The 13,017-nt window shown below is 64.8% G+C and overlaps 1 protein-coding gene and 1 pseudogene across 2 annotated transcripts in view; both read right to left on the reverse strand.

Annotated features, from left to right (window-relative positions):
• Positions 1–10,099, reverse strand: part of LOC147341689 (uncharacterized) — a 12,566-nt pseudogene extending 2,467 nt beyond the window's left edge. Inside the window, exon 1 of the transcript XR_015157291.1 lies at positions 9,845–10,099. The product of XR_015157291.1 is annotated as an uncharacterized LOC147341689 (transcript). The remainder of the gene's footprint in view (positions 1–9,844) is intronic.
• A 442-nt stretch (positions 10,100–10,541) lies between these two features.
• INS (insulin) lies at positions 10,542–11,482 on the reverse strand. Its single transcript, XM_086383847.1, has 2 exons — positions 11,202–11,482; positions 10,542–10,724 (listed from the first exon to the last, which is right to left on the reverse strand). Exons 1-2 carry the CDS (start codon positions 11,386–11,388, stop codon positions 10,594–10,596), a joined length of 318 nt encoding a protein of 105 aa, XP_086239973.1. The 5' UTR covers positions 11,389–11,482; the 3' UTR covers positions 10,542–10,593.
• Positions 11,483–13,017: the final 1,535 nt, after the last annotated feature.

A 13,017-nucleotide genomic window follows, 5' to 3' on the forward strand; every position in this document is an offset into this window, starting at 1 on the left:
CGTTAGTGGGCATGGGCATTAGCCAGAAGTACTGGCTTCCAGTTGGGAGGTGGGGCTCTGCGGAGGGGGGTTGAGGGTGGGCGGGGCCTCAATTGATTGACACTTGGCAATCACTGGACACATCCGGGCATGCCAGTGCGTGTGGCACGGGTAAAATGGGGGCGGGGCATCTTGGGAAAAATCCGGGTTCGAGGACAGTCAGAAAAATCTTCCCTCGGGCGCTCCCAGTGCAGCAGCAGCACAGTGCGGCCAGGTCTGTCTTCTTCCAGAGACAGGGGCTCACCTGGGGCTTCTCTCCCCTGGTGGCATCTGACAGCACCCCCCGACCCCATAGGTGTGGCGCAAGGCACTGCGGATGCTGCAGCAAGTGGCAGGTAGCAGGCAGCCGGCAGCACAGCCTGCTCACAGGCACCCCTGGGAGGGATGACTGGGGTCCGCGGCCTTCTGAGCTTGGCCAGAACTCCAACTGAGTCTGGGACCCAGAAGTTTCAACACCTGAGTGAAGGCCCAGGCAGCTTGGACCAAGTCGCACTGGGAACTTAAACCTCCTCCCTGAGCCTTCCCGTAGAGCAGGAGGCGGAGCCAAGGTGCACTCGGAGGCAAGGATGTGTGTGGCTCCCTGCAGGTCAAGGTCCCCACTCTCCCTGTGCCCCAGAGCCCTGCCTGCCAGCCTGTGCTGGCATTCAATGCTCTCCTCTCCCTTCATCTTTCAAGCCCTCATCTGAACTTCCTTCTTAGCTGGAGCGATAGGTCATCTGATGAGGACAGGGCTTTCAGTGGAGAAGAGAGTCAGACTTGGGGTGGGGGCGGTGGGCTCAGATCTGGTGGGAGTGTCCTAAACAAGATGCAGAAGTCCCAGAGCCGTACCATCCTCTGGGAGGAGGGCAGGTGGGCATCTCCCTGGGCTCTTGGGCAGGAGAGGAACGCAAGGGTGCTAGAGGTCCTGAGTCAGGCCCATCGCACACAGAGGGGAGTCAGTGTGTGAAGTACCCCACAATTTTTGGGGGTGTGGCAGTCACTTGCTCATGCCGCTCTGGCCCTGTCTGGGGACTCTGTGGCTTAGAGTTTTCACAGCCTGTGCCACACACCCCCACCCCCTGGTGTCTGCTGCAAGATGCCCAGATGTCACAAGGGAGCTCCTTGCAGATCCATGTGGGAAGCCTTAGCTGGGGCTTCCCACGCCTAAGGTGGGGCCAGCGAGGGGAAAAGGCTGACTCCATGCCAGATGATGAGGCTGCACGAGAGGCCCACCAAACGGCGTATCCTCAAATTGAGAAGCTGGGGGGCTTCCCTGGTGGTCCAGTGGCTAAGGCGTCACCTCCCAGGGAAGGGCTTGTGGGTTCAGCCCCTGGTCAGGGGAACTAAGATCCCACATGCCTCAAGGCCAAAAGACCAAAAGCACTAAACAAAAGCAATATTGTAACAAATTCAATAAAGAAAAAAAAAAAGGAATCAAGAAGGTGGGCAGCTAAGGGGCTGAAAGGGGAGAAGCGTCTCAAACCCACAGATCAAACTCCTGGAAATGCGGGAGTGCCCACCCCTAAACCAAGGCATTGAATCTGAGCCCGAATGTGGAGTGCCCACCCCTAAACCAAGGCATTGAATCTGAGCTCTGCCCCTAGTCCAGGTGCCTGTTGCTGGCACAACCCCAGAGGAGATCACACCCATGCAGGGTGATTTTACTCCATCAGAACCTTGAACCCCAGAGTGTTCAAGTAAAGGAAGGGGAGCAGAGAAAGGGGCTCAGGGTGGGGAGGCCCCACGGGGTGCCACTGAGGCAAGACTGGAGGCAAAGCGGCTGTGAGGGTTGTGACCTTGAGCTTGACCTTCTAATTACCATCCATGGTGGGACCACAAGGCCTTCGGGGAGGCAGTGAAGTGGGGCGGAAGAGGAAAATTTGGGGTGCAGGGGACACCTCACGACATAAACTTCGCTGCCCCACTGCCTCTTAGGCCTGGGAGGGGGTTACCCCGGCCTAGGGTCCTGGTCAGATCCTGGTTATGCAGGAGAGACTTGAGAGAGAGGCTCAGAAATCCCCAGGGGCAAGCTGCCTCCATTTGGCTGCTTAAGTGGCCTCATGCTGACACCTGGTGGTCACTTTTAGAATTACAGCGCACGCTCGCAAGGTCTTGAGGGGTGACTTGGGGCACCCTGGGAAGGGGGCTGGGGGGCAAACCAGTAACATTCTTCCCACAAGACAGAGGCCCCCTGCACTGTTGGGGTTCAGGTGGGCTCTGCACCTTTTCACTCGGATCTGAGGCTTTCATCAGGCCCCTGCCCTGGCTTTACAGAATCGATGGTGGTGGGAGGTCCTGGGGGTTCCCCACCCCAAACGTGTGGCAAGGTGGGTGACCCAAGCGGCTGAGCCCGGGACGCCTTCCTGAAACATCCACTGTGTTCTGGGAATTAGAGAAAACGGCATTATGTTTACACCTGAATACAATCAGATAGATTACTGTCTGATAGATATCAGATAGATATCTGATAGATATCTGATACCCAGCCCACCCCCCGGCCCCGTCCTCAGGCAGGGTCCCCGAAACCAGCGGGGGGCGGAAGTGGGGGGCTGACTGGCGCCTGACTCCCGGTCCCTGAACGGCTTTCCAAACCTGACCCAAGCCTGACACCTCGCGGCCACATCGAGAAATGCAACCACAGCCTTATTAGACAGCACCTGGCTTTTCTAGAATCCATATTGCCGGGAGGATAACGGAGGAGCCACTTCACCAAACCCAGGAGCAGTGGATAACAGAGCCCCCATCCTGACATCACTAGGTGTCCCAAGAGCCCCGCACCGTCGGGAACCAGGTGACCCAGCCACCTCCATGCAGGCGGCCGGAGAGGCCAGGGTGAGGCCGCCCTGGGCAAAACAGTGGGAGGACCCGGGGAGGACGGGGCGGGAGGGGACCCGGAGGCTGCAGGGGCGAGCCTGTCACCCCCAGGCCTCCGTGTCCCTCTGACCTCACAGGCTGACGTGCTGGTGCCTGGATGCCCATAGGTCGGCGCCCAGCCCAGTCCACCTACGGATACCTGTTTGTCATTGCTCATCATTACACTTTCTCAATGCAAAGGTACGTTTCCCCTGACTCCCCTGACCACACGAGCATTCTTTCCTGGATGTTGGTAGCTGAGTCACTGCCAGGCTGGTCCTGGGACACCTGTCATCCCCTCCATCCCCTGCAGGTAAAACCTGCCACCTGAGAGGGCTCTGGAGTTTGGGGGGAGGGAGTCTGGCCCTGGCCCCCAGGCACACAGGAGCCCCCAGGCCCCCTGGGATGCACGCTCCTTCCCCCAACCAGCCCTCCACCTCATTTCAAGACATGTGGGCCCCGCAGGCCCCCAAGCCCTGGGCCTCTTCCTTTGGGGGGCTGGTCCGCCTGGCAGCCACACCCACGGGGCACCCTGGGAGCCTTGGGGCCTGCTCCTTTGCTGTGGAAAGTGCGTCAGCTGCCTCTTGCCTCTGCTGCCTAGAGGAGCAGCGGGCCTGCGGAGCCCTGAGGCCCGGAGAGGGGGAGAAACCTGCTGGAGATGCAGAGTCTGGAGCCGCAGGACGCGCCCTGCGCAGGCCGCCCGCCCTGGGCCTGCCTTGCACACGCGCCCGGCCCACAGGCAGCAACACAGCACGTGCTGGGGCTGAGGAGGACGTCTGAGGCCACGGCCTGTCCCACTGGGCAGGAGCCGAGGACGCGGTTCAGAGGACCTGATGTCACCACGGCAACAGGCCTGGGGGCCCCTCACTCACACATGTCACCCTGCTGGATCCTCAGCCACCACAGCAGGGAGAATCTCTGTGGGTTCCCTTTTGATGGATGAGGAAACCAAGGCACAGAAATGATGAGTAACTTTGCCAAAACCACACAGTCAGAGCAAGGACTTAAGCCCAGCCTGCCTTGCCGACCAGCTCTCACCCTTCAGCCCTGCACTGGCCTGGAGTGGACCCTCCTGCTGGCCCCAGCACAGTGAGGGCTTCTGGGGAGCTGGGGCACCCGCAGGACTTGGCCCACTGTGTCCTCCAGGCCTCTACCTGGCCATCTTTGTGCCCAGACCTGGAGGATGGTATCTCTGCATGAACACAGCTCCCAGTTGGCTCCAGGGAGGGCGGGACCAGCTGTATTTGCCCACAGCGATCCCTAGGTTTGGTCTGCACCCTCGGCAGTGAGAGCCGAGTGTGGACTCCATCTTAAGGCCAAGACACCTGCCTGGGGACACGGGACACCTCCTTCAGGAAGCCTCCCAGCCTGCCTGTTCTGCCTCCACTGATCTGAGCAGCTGGAGGGCGGCCTGTAGACTTTCCTCCCTTCTGTCAGTCTACTAGCTCTTCCACCGCCTGGAGCCTGGCCTCTCTGCTTCTCTGTCCCCAAAGCAGAACGTGGGTCCAGGAAGCACCCGCAGCAGGCAGCCAAAAACAGACCCATCATCTAGGCCTCAAGGAGGAAGCCCACCTTCCACCCTCTCCCTCTCCCTGACACTGGAAGCCTTCCTTGGGCAGGCTGAGCTGCGAGACGTCAGGCGGTGCTACAGAGGATGAAAAAGGCCAGGGAGACCACGGAGGACTACAGAGGACCAGAGAAGGCTGAGGAGACCATGGAGGGCTGTGGGGACCAGAGAAGGCTGAGGAGACCACGGAGGGCTGTGGGGACCAGAGAAGGCTGAGGAGACCATGGAGGGCTGTGGGGACCAGAGAAGGCTGAGGAGACCATGGAGGGCTGTGGGGACCAGAGAAGGCTGAGGAGACCACGGAGGGCTGTGGGGACCAGAGAAGGCTGAGGAGACCACGGAGGGCTGTGGAGACCAGAGAAGTCCAGGGAGACAACGGAGGGCTGTGGGGACCAGAGAAGTCCGGGGAGACCACGGAGGGCTGTGGGGACCAGAGAAGGCTGAGGAGACCACGGAGGGCTGTGGGGACCAGAGAAGGCTGAGGAGACCACGGAGGGCTGTGGAGACCAGAGAAGTCCAGGGAGACAACGGAGGGCTGTGGGGACCAGAGAAGTCCGGGGAGACCACGGAGGGCTGTGGGGACCAGAGAAGGCTGAGGAGACCACGGAGGGCTGTGGGGACCAGAGAAGGCTGAGGAGACCATGGAGGGCTGTGGAGACCAGAGAAGGCTGAGGAGACCACGGAGGGCTGTGGGGACCAGAGAAGGCTGAGGAGACCATGGAGGGCTGTGGGGACCAGAGAAGTCCAGGGAGACCACGGAGGGCTGTGGAGACCAGAGAAGTCCAGGGAGACCACGGAGGGCTGTGGGGACCAGAGAAGTCCAGGGAGACCACAGAGGGCTGTGGGGACCAGAGAAGGCTGAGGAGACCACGGAGGGCTGTGGGGACCAGAGAAGGCTGAGGAGACCACGGAGGGCTGTGGGGACCAGAGAAGTCCAGGGAGACCACAGAGGGCTATGGGGACCAGAGAAGGCTGAGGAGACCATGGAGGGCTGTGGGGACCAGAGAAGGCCAGGGAGACCACAGAGGGCTGTGGGGACCAGAGAAGGCTGAGGAGACCACGGAGGGCTGTGGAGACCAGAGAAGTCCAGGGAGACCACGGAGGGCTGTGGGGACCAGAGAAGTCCAGGGAGACCACAGAGGGCTATGGGGACCAGAGAAGGCTGAGGAGACCACGGAGGGCTGTGGGGACCAGAGAAGTCCGGGGAGACCACGGAGGGCTGTGGGGACCAGAGAAGGCTGAGGAGACCACGGAGGGCTGTGGGGACCAGAGAAGGCTGAGGAGACCATGGAGGGCTGTGGAGACCAGAGAAGTCCGGGGAGACCACGGAGGGCTGTGGGGACCAGAGAAGGCTGAGGAGACCACGGAGGGCTGTGGGGACCAGAGAAGGCTGAGGAGACCATGGAGGGCTGTGGAGACCAGAGAAGGCTGAGGAGACCACGGAGGGCTGTGGGGACCAGAGAAGGCTGAGGAGACCATGGAGGGCTGTGGGGACCAGAGAAGGCTGAGGAGACCATGGAGGGCTGTGGGGACCAGAGAAGGCTGAGGAGACCACGGAGGGCTGTGGGGACCAGAGAAGGCTGAGGAGACCACGGAGGGCTGTGGAGACCAGAGAAGTCCAGGGAGACAACGGAGGGCTGTGGGGACCAGAGAAGTCCGGGGAGACCACGGAGGGCTGTGGGGACCAGAGAAGGCTGAGGAGACCACGGAGGGCTGTGGGGACCAGAGAAGGCTGAGGAGACCATGGAGGGCTGTGGAGACCAGAGAAGGCTGAGGAGACCACGGAGGGCTGTGGGGACCAGAGAAGGCTGAGGAGACCATGGAGGGCTGTGGGGACCAGAGAAGTCCAGGGAGACCACGGAGGGCTGTGGAGACCAGAGAAGTCCAGGGAGACCACGGAGGGCTGTGGGGACCAGAGAAGTCCAGGGAGACCACAGAGGGCTGTGGGGACCAGAGAAGGCTGAGGAGACCACGGAGGGCTGTGGGGACCAGAGAAGGCTGAGGAGACCACGGAGGGCTGTGGGGACCAGAGAAGGCTGAGGAGACCACGGAGGGCTGTGGGGACCAGAGAAGGCTGAGGAGACCACGGAGGGCTGTGGGGACCAGAGAAGGCTGAGGAGACCACGGAGGGCTGTGGGGACCAGAGAAGTCCAGGGAGACCACAGAGGGCTGTGGGGACCAGAGAAGGCTGAGGAGACCATGGAGGACTGTGGGGAACCAGAGAAGGCTGAGGAGACCATGGAAGGCTGTGGGGACCAGAGAAGGCCAGGGAGACCATGGAGGGCTGTGGGGAACCGGAGCAGCCCTGGGAGACCACGGAGGACCACAGAGGGTGGGGAGGCCAGGGAGGCCTGGGCCATGGATTCAGGGCCTCGGGTTCAGCTGGGCCCCCCACGTTCCCCTCCTCCCTGCCCTATTCTGGCTGCCCACTGAACCTCCTCTCGAGCCTGACCCCAGCTCAGAACCTGAGGCCCAGAGAGGGAAGGGGACTTCCAAGGTCCCGGGCAAGTGGGCCTTGGGTGTGGGGGGCAGGCAGGGTGCTCCGGGGGAGGCCGGGCTGGAACGGGGTCAAGCTCTGAAGTGAGGCCGGACTTTGAAGAAAGCCGTGTGCTTTGAGACACGGTGTGAACAGCCCTGGGCTGCAGGGCCGCCTGGGGGTGCCAGCTCTGTTTTCTAAAAACACAGATGGGCCGGGAAGGGGGTCAGAGTGAGGCGGGCGGAACACGCCCCTCCCACCGCCGCGAGGTTCCGATGGCTCAGCAGCCTTGGCCACGTGGGTTGTGGAGGGTGGGCCCGCCCGGGGCTCGTGCACTCTGGACCCCCAGGCTGGGGGCCTGGAGGCCCATCTTCACCTCCGGCAAAGCACAGAGCGGGGCTCCACCAGGAGCGGACGACCCAGGGTCTGAGCATCTCTGGGTGAGGGGGGCCTGGGAGGCTGCACCCACCTCCACCCCACCCTGAGGGCCCAGAGGTGGCCCCAGGATCCCGTATCTCAGCCTTGCGCCTTGGAGGGTGGGTACTGTGTGGTGAGAATCCCGGGCCCAGGTTCTGGGGGCCGCATCGGGGGCCCCTCCGTGGGCTGCCTGGGTCAGATCCTGGACAGCAGCAGATGGCAGAGAGTGGGACATTTGAGCCTCTGTGGGGAGGGGCCGGGGGACCACCCGGGGGGAGGTGATCTGAGGACCTGAGGGGTGGGGGCCGACGCTTGGCTGGGGAGGGGGCAGTGGGGAGGAGCCTCTGCCTCGCCGTCCTGCTCCGAAGCCAGAAACCAGCGCCGAGGGAGGGGCGGGAGGGCGCCCACCCACCACTGCTTGTTGGCTCCCTCCACAGCTCCCGGACCCCTGGGGCGCCCACCCCCCGCTCCTTGTTGGCTCCCTCCACAGCTCCCGGACCCCTGGCCACCCCCTGCCCCCAACATCCTCTCTGGAACTGGCCTCTCTCTGCTCCCAGCACTGGGCAGCAGATGGACCTGGACACGAGAAAGAACCCTGACCCAACTGGACCCCCGCCCGCGGCCTCCTGGGCCCCGGTTCCTGTCCTCAAAGCCCCCATCTCGCGTGAGCCTCTGGCTCCAGGGGCCGAGGTGACTATGAGCAGAACAAGGGGTGCTTTGACGGTGACAACCACCCCGTTGCCCCCAGCCTCAATTCCCCCAGGCCCGGGAAACCCTCAGCAGAGGCTGGGTTTGTTCAGCCATGAAGAGGGCAGAGGGGGAGTTCACCCCCACGGCCTCCCGGCCCAGGTCTGATTCTGCAGCCAGAGGGTCAGACTATCCTGGTGACATGGTCCAGAATGTTGGGGGCCTGGCATCTTGTCCAGCTGCTCCCCCAGGGAGCCTGGGCTCTAGAAGGGTGGCTTGACTAGGTGGGGTGAGGCTTTGGGCACCCTCTCTCCTTCCTAAGCCTTGCGGCCTCCAGAGCCCCCGGGAGCCAGCCTGCTGGCATCCCGCACAGCCCCTGCATGCCTGCCCTCGGTAATATAGGTGGTGGGGGCAACAGGCCCCTGCAGAGGGGACACCGCTGGGACTTACCGCCCAGCGCAAAGGAAGCTCAGCAAAAGTGAGCCTTTGGTGCCCTCTGCTGGTTCTACCTGCAAATTACCGCTCTGACAGCCCGCCTGGCGTGGACAAGGGCCCACCCTCCCAGGGTCAAGGGGGCTCCAAGGTGAGGACTCCCAGTCTAGCTGGACACAGACTCTGCTAGGGGCTCAGCCTGGGCTCTGCACGGGGCCTTCTGGAGGACCTCAAGCCACTGGCACCTGGTCTTTCTCCCTGTTCCCGGCCTGGCCCCCAGTAGGCACTGGGACCCTCAAGGGCAGGGGCCCACCCCGGCATCCTCGCGTCCACCGGAGAATAGCAAGGACAGTAAATATTTGCTGCCACCCGCAGAAGGCAAACACGGCCGGGTGTAGGTGCCAGCTCACTTGTGCCAGGCGCAGACACAATCTGGGGTCCAGCCTGGAGGCAGCCACACCAGCAAACGTCCTTAGTGGGTGGGCGCCGGGGGCCCGACCCCAGCCTCGGGGGCCCCACTGGGAGCACAGGAGCAGCAGCCCCACCCCTGCGGCGTGTGGACAGTGCAACGCGGAACACACACATGAGGGAGTGAACCGGGCGCGTGTGGGGGGCCGCACTCGGCCCTTGGACCCCCTCAGCCACACCAGGGTGACACGCAGGGCTGGACACGGCGGGCAGCCACCGTCAGCCCCGCGGGCCAGTGAAGCCCAGGTCCCAAGGGCAGCCCAGGACGGGCCTCCAGTTCCCAGAAGGGGCGGAGCCAGGGCCTGGGTGGGTGGCAGAGCCAAGGTCCATGGGCCGGGCTGCCATGGGGGGCGTGCAGGCTCCGGGAAGCAGGGGCATCTGGGGTTCAGCGGTCAAGGGGTAGGAGACCCAGTCTGACCTTGTCCTGGCCCCAGGGGCCCAGGTGGCCATGGCAGCCGCTTTTCCCTCCCTCTGTGACCTCGTCCACACCAGGGGTGCAGAGGGCCTCCAGCCCTCCTGCTCAAAACCACATCACCCAGGCTCAGGGGCTGGTGGAAGAGACTCGGGCGGTGGTCCCTGGTCTCAGGGCTGGAGCGGGTCTCAGGAGGCGGCAGGGAGGCAGGCCCCTGCAGGGCACCGTGACCCATGGCCTTGCCCCCGTGCAGCCTTCCCCCGAGCCCCCCAGCCCGCGTCACCCAGGGCATCCTGCACCAGGGCATTCTGGGACGGCCCCACGCACCCCGGGACCCCAAAGGCCTCCTTGCCCTCTCTCTACAGAGTCTGTTGGCACCTGAGGGGGAGGGGGAGCGTCCAGATGGTCCCCAGGGTCTCACCAGCTGGCAGGGCCTTGAGGGCAGCCTGGCGATGACCAGCCCACTTCCCAGCCCCAGCTGCCCCCCGCCAGGCCACTCCAGGTACCCACATACCTCAGCTCCTGCGGGGCACCCCTGCCCCGACCTGCACGCACAGGGCCGCCCGTGTGAGCCCACGGACAGATCACTGATCAGCCCAGCCCCCGCCCCCTCCTCTTCCGGGTCCAGTGTCCGGCCCGCCACCTGCCTGCACAACCCTTGCCTTCCCCAAGGGGCGGGGCCTTCTGGAGGCCCTGGGGGGTGTTGATGCGGCCCCAGGGAGGGGGTGACAGGGTGCGAGCCTTCGGGGTACATGGAGGATTGCCCCACCAGCCGGGCACCAGACTGGCCTCTGAGTGGTCTGCAGCCACGGAAGCCCAGGTGCCCAGCCCAAGGCCTAGCCACCCCAAGCCCCAGCCCGGGTAGTGCCTTCAGGAGAGGAGGAGATTGGTTTGGCCTGGGCGGCTGGCAGGCTGGCCAGACCTTGGTACAGCCAGGTCACCCGCTGACCTCTGGAGCCATGGCCGACCCGGGCAGCCCCGGGCTCTTAGGTGTGACTGGTGGTAGCCTGGGCAGGTGCCCCATGGAGCCCACCTTGCGAGCAGGACCCCTGAAGACGGGAGTGTGCCACCTTGGAGGGCCCCGCCTCGTGCACCCAGCACGTGTGGAGACAGCTCAGAAAAGCTGACGCAGTGAGAACAGAAAGGGGTCTCAGGCCGGGGCCCCGCCCTCCTCACCCCCTCCCCATGGGCGCCCGGGACCTCAGGCCACACAGACGACAACAGCAGGGCTGGTCAAGGGGTTTATTGGTGTCGGGGGCAGGCCTAGTTACAGTAGTTCTCCAGCTGGTAGAGTGAGCAGACGCTGGCACAGCACTGCTCCACGATGCCGCGCTTCTGCGGGGGCCCCTCCAGGCCGCCCGCGCCCGGGCCTCCGGCCAGCTCCAGCGCCCCCACTGCGGGGAGACGGTCAGGCAGCGGACGCCCCCCTGCCCGCCCTGCCCGGCCTTGGAGCGGGACCCTGCCCAGGCGCCCTTTCCCCGCTCCCCCCGCCAGCTCCCGCCAGCCCACCCGGGACGGGGCCCTCTCTCCGGGTGACGGGGCATCTCCCGTGGGCATCCCCCCATCACCACCAAGGGCTGCCCACCGAGACCCTCGGCCCCTGGATTGGCCTCACGTCGTCAGATACCCCCCAGAGCTGCCCTCATGGGAGGAGGCGAGGGGGCCCAGATGAGAAGGCAGGGTGGAGGGGGTGAGGCCCCCCTGGGGGTCGTCCTGGCTTAGCCCCCAGGGAGCTGGTCACTTCCAGGATGTGAACAACAGGACATGGTTTTCCTTTTTAAAAATCTCTCCTGATTTTCTGCCAGGCGCCAGCGGGAGGCCAGGGTGGGAGCCAGGGGGACCGGGGGGGAGCGGGGGCAGCGGGGGCTCACCCTGGGGGCCCTCCACCTCCCGGCGGGCCTTGGGCGTGTAGAAGAAGCCGCGCTCTCCGCACACCAGGTACAGCGCCTCCACCAGGTGGGAGCCACACAGATGCTGGTTGACGAAGGCGCGGGCCGGGGCGGGGGCCCAGAGCGCCAGCAGGGCCAGCAGGGGCGCCAGGCGTATCCACAGGGCCATGGCGGGGCTGCGAGGACCTGGCGACAGCGGGGGCTGAGCCAGGGGAGGGGTGCCCAGGACCCTCAGTCAGGGCCGTCCCCCAGCCCAGCCCCTCAGCCAGGGCCCCCAGCCCAGCACCTTCAACCAGGGCCCCCAACCCAGGACCCTCAGCCAGGGCCCCGCCCCGGGTGCTCCAAGAGAGTGCACATCCTCCTGCCGCTCAGTGGACCTGGGCCCCGACACCCTGAGCCCCAGCGGGGCAGCCCCGGACCCAGGCGGATGCAGAGCCCACGGACGGACCTGCTTGCTGGCAGCCTCGAATGCAGCCGGTCCTGAGGGCGGGGGGCTGCTGCGGCCTGCCGGCTTTATAGCCCCTGAGCCCACCACCTGGCCCGTCATCAGGGCCTCCAGGAGCGCGGCAGATGGCCCGGGGGCTGAGGCTGCAGTTTCCAGATCATTTCCCTGCTGCCGGGGCTGCGGGAACCTCTCCTTGGCCGTCAGCACCTCTTGGGGCCGTGGGGTCATTAGAGTCTTAATGAGGGACCCGATCCACGCCAAGCTGTCCCCTCGCACCGCTGGGGGTGAAGTCCTCCGCCTGGCCCTGCCTGGGCCCATCGTCCACGTTAGTCCAGGCAGTGGTGCGAAAGGGGGACCCCTGCTGTGTCCCTGGGCTGCCCCCGAGCCCCGGTGATGGTCCAGGCCGTGGGGTGGGCAGCAGGCGTGTGTCTCCTTGGCCACTGTCCCAGCCCCGTGCACCCACCCCAGCCACAGTGTCCCCGGCTTCCCAGGGGACACTGAGGGACTGAACCCAGGGACCCATGGCCGTGAGGCCCCTCAGGCTGGCCCCGATTCGGCCGCAGGGGCCCCCACCCGCCCGCCCAGCTGCCTTCTAGGCCCCGCCCCTCTCCCTGGAGCCCCTGCCCATCTCTTCCCAGCTGGACCCTTTCTTTTTGATACGTATAACTTTATTTACTTATTTAATGTTTGGCCACGCTGGGTCTTCGCGTCTCTAGTTGTAAAGGGGGGCCTGCTCCCCAGGGCACTGACTCAGTAGCTGTGGTGCACGGGCTTAGCTGCTCCGAGGAGTACAGGATCTTCCCAGACCAGGGACTGAACTTGTGTCTCCTGCACTGGCAGGCCGAGTCTTTACCACTGAGCCACCAGGGACGCCCCAAGGGCTGAGCCCGTCTGACGAGCCCCACAGCCCCATCACGTCCCTTGGCTGTCATTTGGGCTACACCCCTGTGGTGCCCCCACCCCCCCGACGGCCCCAGGGCTCCCCGACTCCAAGGAAGGGGCTGGGCCCTGCCTTCCCAGGACATCACGGTGTCTGGAAGCCCCCCTGCAGCCAGGCGAGATTCCGTGGCCTCTTCGAGAGGGGTGTGCCAGGCAGAGGCTGGATGCGGGAAGACCCAGGGGGAGGGCAAAGCCCAGGGCCCAGTGGGGCAGGAGGGAGGGGAGCCAGCCATCAGCCCTTCCCCCGGGGTCTCAGTGGGGCACGTCACCCCAGGAGTGACCCCACTGGGAGCCGCACAGGCTGTGGGACAGGACTTCAGAAGGGCTGGTCACAAACCAGGTACTTGAGACGCGGCTGGAAGGACAGACTCCGGGGAGGATGAAAGGGGCGGGCGTTGCCTAGAAGGTAACGTG

The sequence above is a fragment of the Bos grunniens genome, chromosome 29 (assembly GCF_055505025.1).
Source record: "Bos grunniens cultivar Pamir isolate PY7600 chromosome 29, Bosgru_T2T1.0, whole genome shotgun sequence".
Classification (NCBI taxonomy): Eukaryota; Metazoa; Chordata; class Mammalia; order Artiodactyla; family Bovidae; genus Bos; species Bos grunniens.